The sequence below is a fragment of the Lactuca virosa genome, chromosome 8 (genome assembly GCF_052849685.1).
Source record: "Lactuca virosa cultivar CGN04683 chromosome 8, Lactuca_virosa_CGN04683_v6, whole genome shotgun sequence".
NCBI lineage: Eukaryota > Viridiplantae > Streptophyta > Magnoliopsida > Asterales > Asteraceae > Lactuca > Lactuca virosa.
The window spans coordinates 9,728,461-9,742,734 of NC_136433.1; the positions used below are offsets into that span (position 1 = coordinate 9,728,461).

The 14,274-nt window shown below is 36.5% G+C and overlaps 2 protein-coding genes across 2 annotated transcripts; one reads left to right on the top strand and one right to left on the bottom strand.

Moving 5' to 3' along the window:
* Window positions 1-3,969: 3,969 nt before the first annotated feature.
* On the top strand, window positions 3,970-7,299 carry LOC145132484 (protein FAR1-RELATED SEQUENCE 11-like). Its single transcript, XM_079067283.1, has 3 exons — window positions 3,970-4,119; window positions 4,790-6,217; window positions 6,355-7,299. Exons 2-3 carry the CDS (start codon window positions 4,823-4,825, stop codon window positions 7,171-7,173), a joined length of 2,214 nt encoding a protein of 737 aa, XP_078923409.1. The 5' UTR covers window positions 3,970-4,119; window positions 4,790-4,822; the 3' UTR covers window positions 7,174-7,299.
* Window positions 7,300-11,063: 3,764 nt separating this feature from the next.
* LOC145133152 (putative WRKY transcription factor 27) lies at window positions 11,064-12,531 on the bottom strand. The gene is made up of 3 exons (XM_079068086.1): window positions 12,036-12,531; window positions 11,837-11,950; window positions 11,064-11,467 (listed from the first exon to the last, which is right to left on the bottom strand). Exons 1-3 carry the CDS (start codon window positions 12,365-12,367, stop codon window positions 11,257-11,259), a joined length of 657 nt encoding a protein of 218 aa, XP_078924212.1. The 5' UTR covers window positions 12,368-12,531; the 3' UTR covers window positions 11,064-11,256.
* Window positions 12,532-14,274: the final 1,743 nt, after the last annotated feature.

The following is a 14,274-nucleotide window of genomic DNA, read 5'->3' on the forward strand; positions in this document are numbered from 1 at the left end:
CATCGCGATCTTGATAGACCCGAACATCTCCGGAATCTAAACCCGAACGATAGAAACCACCTCACACGAATGATCTCCCTGACACGGTCCTCTGTCAATGCTGACCTATCCTGATTGCCAGCTCCCGATCCTGACCCGGATCTGGTCTCAAATCGCCTCGTAACCACCATACTGAAAATATACCAGGAAGATATCAGACATTCCATATAATAACGGGGAACCAACTCCCAACAAAGCCCTAGGGATTGTGACTTCCTTGCTACGCGTATGGGTCCTGTGCTTTCAGTAGTATGGGCCTATACTACCTTCCACACCTACCCATATTCATCTCAAGGATCATCACAACGCCCTAACAATATACATAAGCATAGGCGAACGCTCAATCCTCACTCCTAGAGGAAGGCTAAACATCTCACAACTGGCCGGCTGACCCCGCACAACTCATCCATGAAACTTCCACCAACCCTGTAGCACTTGTGTATGCTAGCCATACATAACACTGGACCCTATAGACATTCGAATATCCGATCCTAACCTAAGCCCTTCATCAAACAAGAACAAGAAATAAGGCCAAACCAAACATTCTCAGGCTACAAGATCTTAGTTATATACAACCGTGATGCATACACTAAGCAACTACAATAATGATGTCAATTTCATATAAAGGAAAACCCTAGGCTATCAGGCATCATATAATCAGGCAATTCTATCATGCAGTTCCTGAAGATCCCTAGCCTATCACTAGCATGCCGTTCTAACATATCACAATATCAAATAACAATATGGTATTTTGGGGTCTACTTACTGGCTCTAGCTGATCGTACACATCACACCCTCCTTTAGTACTTTGAAAACCATTTGAAAGTCATTTTGAAAATCTTTTCCTTAGTTTGAGACTGGATTCACACGAGTGTTCCTCCAAATCACTCAAACCAATGTTCTGATACCAACTTGTAACATCCATAAAATTCATGAAAAATTTAAACTTTTTCCAACATTCCAAAATCATCCACTGTTTACAAATTGTTTTCAAAATTGTTTAACATCAGAGAAATCCCAAAAATCAAAACATAAAATATGAGGAGGTGCACGATCAAGCCTTCACCTTCTCGCGATCATTTGAAGTACCCGAAACAAAATCCACATCTGTAAACCCAAAGCTTAGTGAGTCTTCCCCAAAATACCACCATATAAACATAACAAATAATAACATGCATAATGAGTCTTCAGCCTGACTGGACCGCCTCGCAGGGCCTTCGGTCTATTTAGACCGCTCCCGAGCCTTCGGCATGACTGGACCGCCTCGCAGGGCCTACATCCTATCCGGACCTCTCGCGGGGACTTCAGCCTAACTGAACCGCCTCACAGGGCCTACAGTCTATCTGGACTACACAGTGTATCTTGGCCTTCAACACAAAGCAGGACCGCCTCAACCCCACCACACACAAACCATGTCGACATATACATAACAATTAAACATATAACCAACCAACAGACAAGCAGGAAGGTCTTACAGATCACTAAGCATAGCATCATCCTATCTACCAGGATACAGATCTAACAAATCACTACATCATACAAGCATATGACAAACCAGGATAACAATCCAAAAGGTCCGGCCTTGGTGCCTTCGACCCTGTTAGTATAGTGAGGAAAACTCACCTCACAAGTAGTGTTGAATAAAGAAGATCAAACCCCAACTCTCAGCTCCGATCTCGACTGCCTACAACCACCATGTAACTCACTTTATTAAAATCCCGAAGTACCAAAATTCCTTTAAAGTCAAACTTGGTCAACCATGATCAAAGCCAACAGTCAACAGTCAAGGTCAACAGTCCATGTTGACCCAACTCGTCGAGTGCATCTAGCAACTCGTCGAGTTCTTCAGCATCCAGAAAGCAGTAAAACCCTAATCAACTTGTCGAGTTGGCAGAGCAACTCGTCGATTTTTTCCTAGCCTTAATGCATTTAGACACTTCCAAGCGAAGCCAAAGCCCCAAACAGTAGATCTGGTCCCCTAGGACTGAGATACCACGTAAAGTTGCTAACTTTACATCCATGCATGGCATCAAAGGGGCTAAAATACTCAAATAAGGCTTATCAATGGATTTAGGGCATGAAGGAGGGCCAATATTTCATAAAGCTTGGAACTTTAGGCTCAAAGAACCACAACACATCCAGATCTGAAGTGGCAACTTCAAACAATGCATCATTCCAAGAATGACTCCAATATGGATCAAGAATAACAATATCTTTTCATAGAAGTAGATCTAAGCAATAAGAGACCAAGGTATCGACTTTATACCTCAAAACGGTTTCCACAACAGAGTAAACACCAGGTCTACAACCTCTCCCTTCAGCCAACTTCTTCAAGCTTCTTGTTCCTTCTAAAAGAACACCAAAAATCAATCTTTAAGCTCTCTCACACACACACACAATAAGAGCAAAAGCACGAACTAGGGTTTTTCTCTGGGCAAGGAGGCGATGAAGGATGTCAACAATGAGAGTTAAGGCCTTTAAATAGGGTGCAAACCCTAAAAATTAGGGTTTTCATGTCCAACCTTCAACTCGTCGAGTTGGGGCATTCCAACTCGTCGAGTAGACATTGAAACATACGCAAACATTAAACACTCTACACGACAAGTTGGAGCCTTCCAACTCATCGAGTTGCCCTATACATATATAAGCTTTTAAATTCATACCTGAAAATTGGGATGTTACACAATGCGTCTTGGATTAAAAACAAGGGAACAAATGGATAATAAGAGCAATCCCATAAAATTTAAGTGGTACATAAATTAGACAACTTGAAAGTACAATGCTCTATTGAAAGTAGGATACTATAAAAAACAAATAAATGCAAAATTTGAAAGAATGATGCTAGAACTAGACATGTTTTACAAAGAACACAATCCCATAAATTTGTGTGATTAAATTCTTTATTAAGAACAACACTTAAGTGATGCGTAAATGGTACAAAATTAGTGACATTTAAGAAACTTCATGTTTCTTGGGTGCAATCCTAGAAAAGTTTGACAAACCCAAACATACATCACTATAATGACATATACATCAAGTCCCAAATGATGAATCATTGACTCATAAAGGACAATCAATAAGTAGATGATATCATATCGAAACCCAAAGATACATACTACACATAAATGATAGCAACATTTTATAGGGTTTCTTCAAATTAGAGATTTCTGAAACCGACGACTAATATATCAAAACCAAAATGGTATATGCAGGCAGTAGGAGCATGAATCAACATTTGCCAGCAATTTGGCACAGTTAAAAAAACGACGAGTTGGATTATCGATACTCTATGATTCTCGTTCCTTCGCCAGAAAAGGACCGTTGGGACAATCGCATGTCGAATGTGCGTTTGCAGGCACCAATTAGTAACGGGAAGTGGCTGAGGAAGATGACACTAAGAAGGTAGAGGAAGAAAAACTTTGATCGTAAAAAAAGAAGGAGCTTCGTTGGTTTGATATGATGAAGTCCTTCTCCCTTAACAAAGAGGCTTACTACACATGCCACGTAAGTCTGCTCGTCCATGTAACATAGTTTATTCCACGTAAGATACGAAAATGAGTATTTTAACTAGGATACCGACTAAATACACTTATATAACAAGTGAGTTCTCACTTGAATTGTGTAATAGGTATAAAGTTAAGTTAAGTGACATTTTAAAGACGAAAATCATACTTTGTTGTGCGTTGGTGATAAAAACCCAATAGAAAATACATATTATGAAAATTGAATTGAATCGACAATAAATTTATTAAACCGAAAACTAGTAACCAAACCAGTCCAATTAAAATCCAGATTTTTAAAACATTGTACGTAGTCCCAAACTACTCGAAGCATTTTGGCACATAATCCACATTTTTTATAAAATTTAATTTTTAAAACATTGACAATTTGGCAAATAATCCTCATTTTTTATACCATGTCTGATAAAACTTTAAAAAATAAATTTCAAGCAATCCCAAACACGGCGCTCCGTTCCAACTCCGAAATTTCCTATTTCATGGAATCTGTAGATCGACTGGAGTGAAGGATCCCCGCCGGTAAGGTGATTTGAAGCTTAATCTTCGCCGGTTCGTCGACTCGGTACGCTGTCCTTATATCTGCAATTTTAATTATGCAATCGCAAACACTTTGAACCCTACTCATAGAGTGAAAAATACGATTATTGCACATTTAGCTATAAACCGACGTCCGAAGCATCTTAGTTGAACAATATATGGTTATTAAACCCCGTAGCCATTTAATCGAATCCATATACTTGAATGACGAGCTTGCGGTTATTTAATAAGGAATGAGGAATATATCGATTTGTTAGGGTTTTAAGCACATATAGTATATACTACTGTGTTAGATCGTCATTTTACCCCTACAGTCTTGTTTTGTTTTGGACTAGCTGATGCTCTAATTATCGTATTCGTTGGGTTGTTTTGCTTTTATTTAAGATTATGCTCTGAATCATGAACCTCAGCGGCTACGCATTTAGATGCTTGATTTTTAGTTTCCACAGTTATCTATTAGCACGCAAATCAATGAAGGGTTCAGTAGTTTGAAGTAATTTCATGAAATCGCCATCTAAAATTCTGTAACCTTATCTGAAATTACGTTTTTCATTGTTTATGCCAACATCTCTTGATATTACTGCTGGAAAAGCTCTGCAGTAATCTCAATCCTAGTGGGCATTACAATAACTCTTATTGATATGATCAGTGTCCTCAATGTTCACATCTCAATATTTTTTTTTTCTTATGTGTAGGGACTATACTGTAATTTACACAAGATAACAAGCATGATGAAAGAAACATCCGAAAATGGAACAGATTTATCAGCAGATGACATCGGCACCATTGAAGAGATCCCAGAGGATACAATCTTATCCAGACAAACTTCAGTCAACCTTGTCCCTTTTATCGGTCAAAGATTTGTTTCACAAGATGCTGCTTATGAGTTCTACTGTAGCTTCGCAAAGCAATGTGGGTTCTCAATCCGCCGCCATCGTACCCGTGGTAAGGATGGTGTGGGACGGGGGATCACAAGGCGGGATTTCACCTGCCACCGTGGTGGGTACCCACAAATAAAGCCTTCAGAAGATGGAAAGGTACACAGAAACCGAAAATCCTCACGTTGTGGATGCCAAGCTTATATGAGAATTGTAAAAAGAGCAGATTTTGATGTCCCCGAATGGCGTATAACTGGTTTTAGCAACGTACATAATCATGACCTTTTGAAGTCCATTGACATCCATGCCCTTCCTGCTTATTGCACGATGTCATCGGATGACAAGAGTCGGATTTGTATGTTTGCAAAAGCCGGGATGTCGGTTAGACAAATGTTAAGGTTGTTGGAATTGGAAAAAGGCGTGAAACTCGGTTGTTTACCTTTCACGGAAATCGATGTGAGAAATTTACTTCAATCTTTTAGAAACGTTGACCGTGATTCAGACGCTATTGACCTTCTCAAAATGTGTAAAGACAAGAAAGATAAAGATCCAAACTTTAAATACAACTTCAAGATCGATTCAAACAACCGTTTGGATCATATTGCATGGACATATTCATCTTCAACTCAATCTTTTGACTCTTTTGGAGATGTTGTGGTATTTGACACAACTCATAGATTGGATTCATACGATATGCTTCTCGGGATTTTTCTTGGGGTGGATAGTTATGGGACAAATTGTTTTTTCGGTTGTGTTCTTTTACGCGATGAAAACATACAGTCTTTTCGTTGGGCATTAAAGACGTTTTTAGCCTTCATGAATGGGAAGGTTCCGGAAACAATATTGACTGACCAAAACATGTGGTTGAAAGAAGCGATTGCGATTGAAACACCGAGAACAAAACATGCTTTTTGCATTTGGCAAATCATTTCGAAATTTTCTGATTGGTTTTCTGTGTTGCTTGGATCGCGATATGATCAGTGGAAAGCTGAGTTTCATGGGCTTTATAATTTGCATTTGGTTGATGAATTTGAGTTAAGGTGGAGAGAGATGGTTGATAGGTATGGACTCCATGGAAACAAGCATATTGTGAGCTTGTATGCTTTGCGAACGTTTTGGGCTTTACCTTTTTTGAGATGCTACTTTTTTGCTGGAATGACAAATACTTTTCAACCAGAGTTAATAAATGCTTTCATTCAACGGTTTTTAAGTGCACAATCTGTTCTCGAAAATTTCATAGAGCAGGTATGGATTATTGTATTATGTATATGTATTTCCACTTTAAACCTTGACATATAAATTTAATAACTTCTATTCATATTAACACACACACATATATATATATATATATATATATATATATATATATATATATTATCCAGGTGGCAGTGGTGATGGAAGCTAAAGATCAGGCTACATTAAAACAGAAAATGATTCGAAGAAGTCAAAAAATATCTCTAAAAACAGGTTCACCAATCGAATCACATGCAGCTACTGTTCTCACACCATACGCGTTTTCCAAATTACAAGAACAACTGGTGTTGGCCCCACAATACGCGTCCCTATTGGTCGATGAGAGTTACTTCATTGTGCGCCACCACACCGAAATCATCGGTGGGTCCAAAGTAATCTGGATTCCAGATGATGAATTCATCAGCTGCAGTTGCCATGATTTTGAATTCTCAGGAATCCTCTGTAGACATGTTCTTCGTGTTTTGTCCACAAATAACTGTTTCAATGTCCCATATCAGTATTTACCCATTCGTTGGCGAAGTCAAATTGGTACAGGAAATGACCAAAATGCCCAGAATCAGATGTTACAGTTACAGTCGATGGTATCTAGTTTAGTTTCTGAAGCTGTGGAGACGGATGAAAGGTTGAATTTTGTTTCTGGTGAAATTAATATGGTGTTGACTCGAGTCAAGGAGTTTCCGGGAGCTTGTAATGATATGTCTTATGATGATGATGATAGTACACCGGGTTCGTTGATTCTTCCGGAAGTTGAGGATTCTGATAATAGTATTGTTCATGGATTTACTAGGAATTCTCATGAAGGTGGTTTAAATTTAGGGAAACTGAAAGAGAGAAGATCGAATTCAAAGAGAAGACTAGCGTGTTGCGGGCAGTTTGGGCAGGATTCTAATGACTGCCCGTTGATGGGAAGTGGTGATATGAATGGAGATGGGATGGGGTTTTTATAAGGGGTATATGATATGGTAATTGGTAAAGGTTGGTTAGACGTATAATTTTATTTTGTTTTCATGTTAATACAAATCAAAATTACTATCGTTTATCGATCACAATGCAATGACACTTCTGTTCTGCAATCTGCTTTATTGCTAGTAAATCAACCCAACCTATTTTGTTGCACACATATAAATTAAAATGTTCCATCACTAATCAATTTAAAATTATTTTAAAAAATTTTAAATTAGAGATTGTGGGACACTTGATTTCACATCTAAAGACTACATACTCATTCACAAACTTCACCATCAAACGTACGCTTTAATGCGGGACACTTTCACTGTTAAGCACACACTTTAGGGAGATGTTCACCTTATTAACTACAATAACTTAAATGAAAGAAATAACAATCTACTTTCATCTATATGTGCATTATAACATCATACTCTCATTTCTTTCTATTTCATCTATTTATGCATTATAGTTATGAAAACAGGATGTTGTTTAAGTAAATTAACTACAATAACACTTAAACAAACGAAAAAAACAATCATGGAACCAGTTTGGCTCTAGGCCTAAGAAAATATCGTGGGCCTTAACATGCTGACTGTTTTGGAGCGCTTGCGGACCGGGCATGGCCTTCCCTGGGCTTGCGTTAACTAGGCCTTGACCAGGTTTGAGTATGCGGACCAGAGCAACTCAGATCTTATGCCTTTTCATCTTACACCTCTCATCACGTTGTTATTTAATAATGAACCATTCTGACACTTTATTGTCAAGTATACTTTTCTTTTTCTTTGACTTTCTTTAAAAGTTAAAACTACATATTAGCATGGTGTTCAATATTTATTCTTCTATTTACGAATTGTTAGCTATTAAAATCTTATATTTAATATGTATTTCGTATTTGTGTGCTAATGATTATTTGTTACTATATTATATTTGTTAAGGTTTGTTAATTGGTGTACGACTTATATGACTATATCCACTCCAATATAATGGGTAGCAAACCAATCACATCTGATTTGGGGTACTCGATGATGTTGGGTCTATTAACATGATTTATACAACATAACAACATTGTTTGGCATAGAGCTGCATATTGTCGGTTCCAGACCGGTCTCGACCGGTCCAGTCTTTTTTGGGGTCAGTCTCAGAATAGTCCAATCTTTTTTCGGATCTATCCCAAACGGTCTTAGGCCGGTCTTTTTCGGAAATGATTTTTTTTTTCGATCCAATTGTTTTTGGGACCGGTCTCGGTCTTTTTCGGTCCGGTCTCGTGGTATGTCTGCACGCCTTTTTCTGTCCGGTTTTAGTAATTTTACGTTTTGTTTCGGTTTCGAGTTTTTTCGGTTAACAAATGTGTGATTAACACCAAAATGATAGATTAAGATTTATTAATAATGATAACTTAAGTTTAATAAAAGAAAAAAAAAGTAAAGATGTTAAATAATATGAGATTAAAAATTGTATAATTAACAAAAAATGATATATTTATAAAGTTTGGCCACCTGTCTTGGTCTATTTCGGATCGATCCCAAACGTTCTCGGGCTGGTCTCGTCTTCGACCAGTTCAGTCTCGATGTTTTTTCGTGTCCATTACAAAACTGATCTTATTGTGCAGGTCTAGTTTGGCAGCACAACATGGAAGAACAACATAATAGCCCAACCCTTGACAAGCTTGACCCACGACCTGAGCTAATTGCCCTAAACATAACCCTATAAATATAATACTTTCTCCTCCACGTGGGGATCCTTAATTCTGATATATGAATCCCCACTATACACTTGCACTTTTCCCACCAAGATGGTTATCTAATCTCTCCGACAATAAAAAACCATCTCCTCTTACACATCGATCAAACTTGGTCACATAGCCTGCTTTCGTTGCACATTCCCTGAGGCAATTGTAACGGTTTCTCTCTATAATGATAGTTAAGAATCAAATGTAGAACTTACAAACAACTCCTATCTTATATCTAAGATCCAACTCCAAAACTCATGGGTAGATGCTAGTTCATATCAGTTAGTATGTAATATTTTGTTAGGAATTTGTAATTGAAATTTGTTAGTTATTAATTATAAGTTGTTAGGAAATTATGTTATCTAAGGTTTAACTAATTATTAATTATTAGTTGATTTGTGTTGAAATTTTTATTACTTATTTTTAAATAATATCGACGGGTGCAGTAAACTCCGATATAGGTTGCAACTTTTACTCGATGCATTAGTGAAAGAAACCAAACTTTTTGATCCTAGCCGTTTGACCTTGTTGATAAAACCTAAAAGAAAAACGCTTTGAACATCTCCAACAATACTCTATTTTTATAGTGAAATAGAGTTTATAGCGGTTCATCTCCAACCACTCTAAACTCTATTTTACATTCTAAAAATATAGTATAAAGAAACAAAGTATGTTGGAGATTGTATATTTCACACTCCAAATTTAAAATGTAATTATTCATTTCTCTATTTATAAAATGTAAAATAGAGTTTTCTTAAAGCCTTTACTCTATGCTCTATAAATAGAATCTAGTGGCAAAAATAGAATATGGTCGGAGATGTTTTTAGAAATCGAAAATATATGTAAAAATCATTTATAACCAATATGATAAAAAGTCAATATTTGGTTGTTGGATTATAGAGGTTGGCACTGTGTGGTTTTAAGCCAAAAGGGAACTGCAAACAACATGCATTGATTTTTGCAATCTTAAAACAGTTGTGTGCGGTTTTTCAAGTGGTATAGCTTTGCGGTTTTTTCCAATATTACGGTTTCAATTTTAAACAACATAATAAAATGATGTGGTTTTCTATTGTGGTACGATTTTAAAACACCTAAGAGACGAGAAGTAAATCGTTTTTTGATTAAATTTTTAGCATTTAAGCCTTTTACAGTTTTATCCAAGATGTCTAGCCCAGAAACATGAACCAACTTTTATGCTTTACCTTTTTAGCCCATAATCGATAATGGAGGTTGGAAGATTGTACTATTGTAGATGGCGGCTTGGTGGGAGATGCGGTTACTCAGGCTCAATAAGCCTTAGATTTATGTTCGAACTGAAAAAGAAAATTGAATTATCTCGATCCTCACATTCTGCTTCAGTTTATTCAAAAATGAATATCAATAAACCAATGTAAATAATATATTATATAATATAAATGATAATATTTTAATATATATAATAATTATAGTGATGCAGTTCCGTTTTGAGTGTTGGTTTGTAGGGTAAAACCGCACCGACTTCGGTTGTTTTTTTGTCAAATTAAAAATCGTATAATTGGTTTTTCTATCTTGTTGTTTTCATTTTTTTTGGCTCGATTCGTTTTTTGCTCGTCCCTATTGGATTCCAACATTTCACCATAAAAATATATAAACATAACTCTTATTACATCAGAAATACGCGTTGCTATGAAATCTTATTTTGACGGCTTGGTAGATCTTGAGATTACGAGTGTATTCGACATGGAGTTTTTGAAAGCTTTTAATTTTCAGTTTTTTAGAAAAAAATGGAAAAACAATTTGTTTGATAGTAAAATCTTTTAGTTTTTATGTAATTTTATGGAACATAAATCTTTTATGTTATTTTACACGTTTGTTTGATAGTAGGGGTTTTTAGTTTTTAGCTTTCGGTTTTAGTTTTTATTTAACTTTACATCTTTAAAAGCTAAAATCTATCATTGTCAAACAATTTGACATAAATAAAAACTATAAATTTCAGCTATCAATTATTAGCCTTATTTTGTCAAACATGCAATAAAATTGAGGTTTGATTTTCAGATCTTGTAAATAAACATTGTATAAAGTAGAAACCACGTCCGATTTTTTTGTTCGCAAGTCCTTTTCCGAACATATCTCAAACTTAACATTCGTTTCTGCCATATGATTCCTTATTCTTTGAAAGAATTGAGTTAAAAATAATGCCACAAGAGAGGCAACCATTCAACATTCCTTTTGCCACAAAGATTCCACATTCCATGTAAACGAAGGGATTACAAAAAATTAGAGTCCATTATCGTTAACCTCATTTTCACCCTCACACTATTGAGTATTGACTATACTATCACTATAAGTTAAGTGAATTCAAGAGGAAAATGTATCAAGGACAGTCATCGGAGATGGGTGGTGGTAGGTGGGCCATAGTGGACTTATTACTCCTAGTGCTGCCGGCGAGAGGGCTCCGGTGGGTGGGTCGAGGGTGCATGTGCTCTCCTGAGTATGAAACTATAAAAACGGTGGGGTCCACGTGGCTCTGTTCCACTTGCTTCCTTGCCCCGCAAGCTTTCGTTGTGCTACACTTGTAATAATTTCTGACCACATAAACATATATAAACCATTTACCAACATTAATTCTCATGTAAATATATATTTAATGACTTGAAATTAATTATCTAAATAAGCATTATATTACTTTGTACCAAAAACATCTTCGTAACATATTTTCACAAGCGACACTTCGTTTCAATCCAATCCAACCCATAAGTACCAAATACGTATTGGGGTTTTTCATGCCTAGAAATCCAAACATCAACATATATACATTTGTATTTTCATTTATGTGTGTAGTTATTTATATATGCGTGTATATTTGAATTTCATGGTATGTTTATGAGGATATTGGGGTTTTTTCCAATTCTACATGAATATTTATGTACATAAAAAAGAAGATATATGAAAACCTTGGAAAGGGGGAGCCTTTGATGGGTTTTTGACCATATTTCCTCCATGCCCATGTATCACTACATAACTCCTCTTGTGTCAGTTCAACCACCACCTTCTTCTGCTGGTTTTTCCTTCAAATTCAATCGTTTTTTTTTTCATAAATAAAATTCTATTTTTCATGGAATATAAGCCCCAAATTAAAGAAACATTAATTACCTTTTTCTACTTGGAGTCTCACTGGAAAACGAGTCACATGAGCCATCAAACACCGGCAGTTGTTCATCATCACCAGAAACAACGGCGGTGGCCATGGTGCTCAGCCGCTGAGAACACCCTTCTTTGTATACTTCCTCTAATCCCTCCGATGGGTTCTCGCCGGTATTTGAGTATGAAAACTGGTATATTTCATTTCCAGATGCTACAGTTTCCACCATATCAAAACCATCATCGCTGGTGGTTGTGTTTGTACCGGAGGCGGCAGTGGTGGCATCGGTGGGGATGGTGGTGTAGCTCCTAACCACCGCATGCAAATCCCATTCATCATCCATTTTGTGAAGGAAAGTGTTACCTTTCTCCTCCTGTCAACGGATACGTGTGTGCCAGTAGGAGGAGCCACCGGAAAGCGTTGACTTTTGAGAGATTGTGTGGATGAACGCCAGGGAGTTTGACTTTATTATTTTAGAAGGGATGTACACAGAGTAAAAGGTGAATAAGTGGTTATATAAGAAACACAAGTTGTGTGCTCTCCCTCTGACTTTTGTTCAAAATGTCAAAAGGAAGGACCATTTCTTGATTTGCTTTGACCAAGGGGAATGGACACATAATTCATGAAATGTGTGGACCCAATCCAACGCTTGTAGGCTGTAGCAAAAGAATGAAGATTTTCTTTAAGGTGTCAAACTTCCAATTTATATTGTGAATGGCCCAAAAAGATCCTCTTTGTCTGATTAATAGCCTCACATAATGAGGCTGCCCTAAGTTTAAGAGACCTTCTAGAAAATACATAATATAGATGCACATTTTGAAAGGATTAATTAATGGTATATATTGCTAACAAATTATCTAAAATTTATTTATTAGACATCAAAGTTATAATTAGGAAACATAGCCTATTAATATGGAATGGATGAAGTATTAAACATGAAGCTATGAATATGTTGGAGTAATTGTGTTTACCTTTTGTAACCATGCAATCACTTGGTTGCAAATTTTATAATAATCATGTTGATTAAAATGGATATGTAAGTGGTTGTCACCGACATACGAAGATGAGATATATGATATCCTGATTTGCTAAGAGAAATTAAGAGTGTCGCATGGCATATCGTTTCAATATAATTTTTTATAAAGTCCTTTTAATATAACCTTTTCATATGTTATTTTCTAATATACTTTTTCTTCGAATAGTGTCTTCCACTTCCCTCACCATATCTCTGTTGACAAAAGGAAGACAACCCCCATATCCCCACACCCAACCCAACCCACTTCAACAACACTTACTATGGACCAAAATCTTTCCCCACTCTAAATGGAATTGAATAGTGATGGCTACTCAAATCGACCACCATTACATTACAACCAAATTCCATTGGAGCACCTTGTAATCTGTGCATGTATAATTGTACTTTTGGTGATGATTATACTTGGAATAAAAGGGGATTGGATGTGGTCATTTTAAATGGTCCCAAAAGGGAATATTGAAAATGTGTTTGACAATAGTTGGTGAACTAAGTCTCTAAAGAGATAATGGGAGTCACATAATAATTTAGAGGTTTAAGTTCAGATATTATATGGTTTACTGAATAACTGGATTATGTATATGTAATATGCATAGTGATGTATAACGGAAACAAACTAGGTTAGTTTCTATGATAACGAAACATATTTTGTAAGGAAATAAGACAAAGTTGCAAAAATGGTCCCTATATATGATTGACAAATTTATGTGTTTTTGGTCCAAAACAAAATGTTGGTGCACCACTAGTCCAAAATTTGATCTTTTTATTGTTTTTGGTCCCTCACACTAACTTCCGTCCATATGTGTCGTTACCTGCAATAAAGATGAGGGTATTTTCGTCTTTCCACCTACATGGATCATTTTTGCAACCTTATTCAAAATAAAAGCAGGAGCTAGTTACCTCACTCTTACATCTTCAACCTTCACGAGCTTCATATTCTCCCCTATTCATCCTCTATGTTCGCAACTTCTTAGACATCAACAATCGAAATGGTGATGTGTTTCTGTGGCAGGGTTGCGGTGGTTCGTACCTTTTGGACATCAAAAAAGCCTGGCCGAAGGGTTTCTTTCCTGCCCTCAACAGGTAAGTGTTCCATTTTGGCATTTTACCCTTATTTTGGAAAATCACCCCATGTTTATCTTCTTTTATTTATTTATTTAATTTTTTTAAATCTTGAAGGGTTCCAGATGTAGATTCTTAGGATGGATTGATCCTCA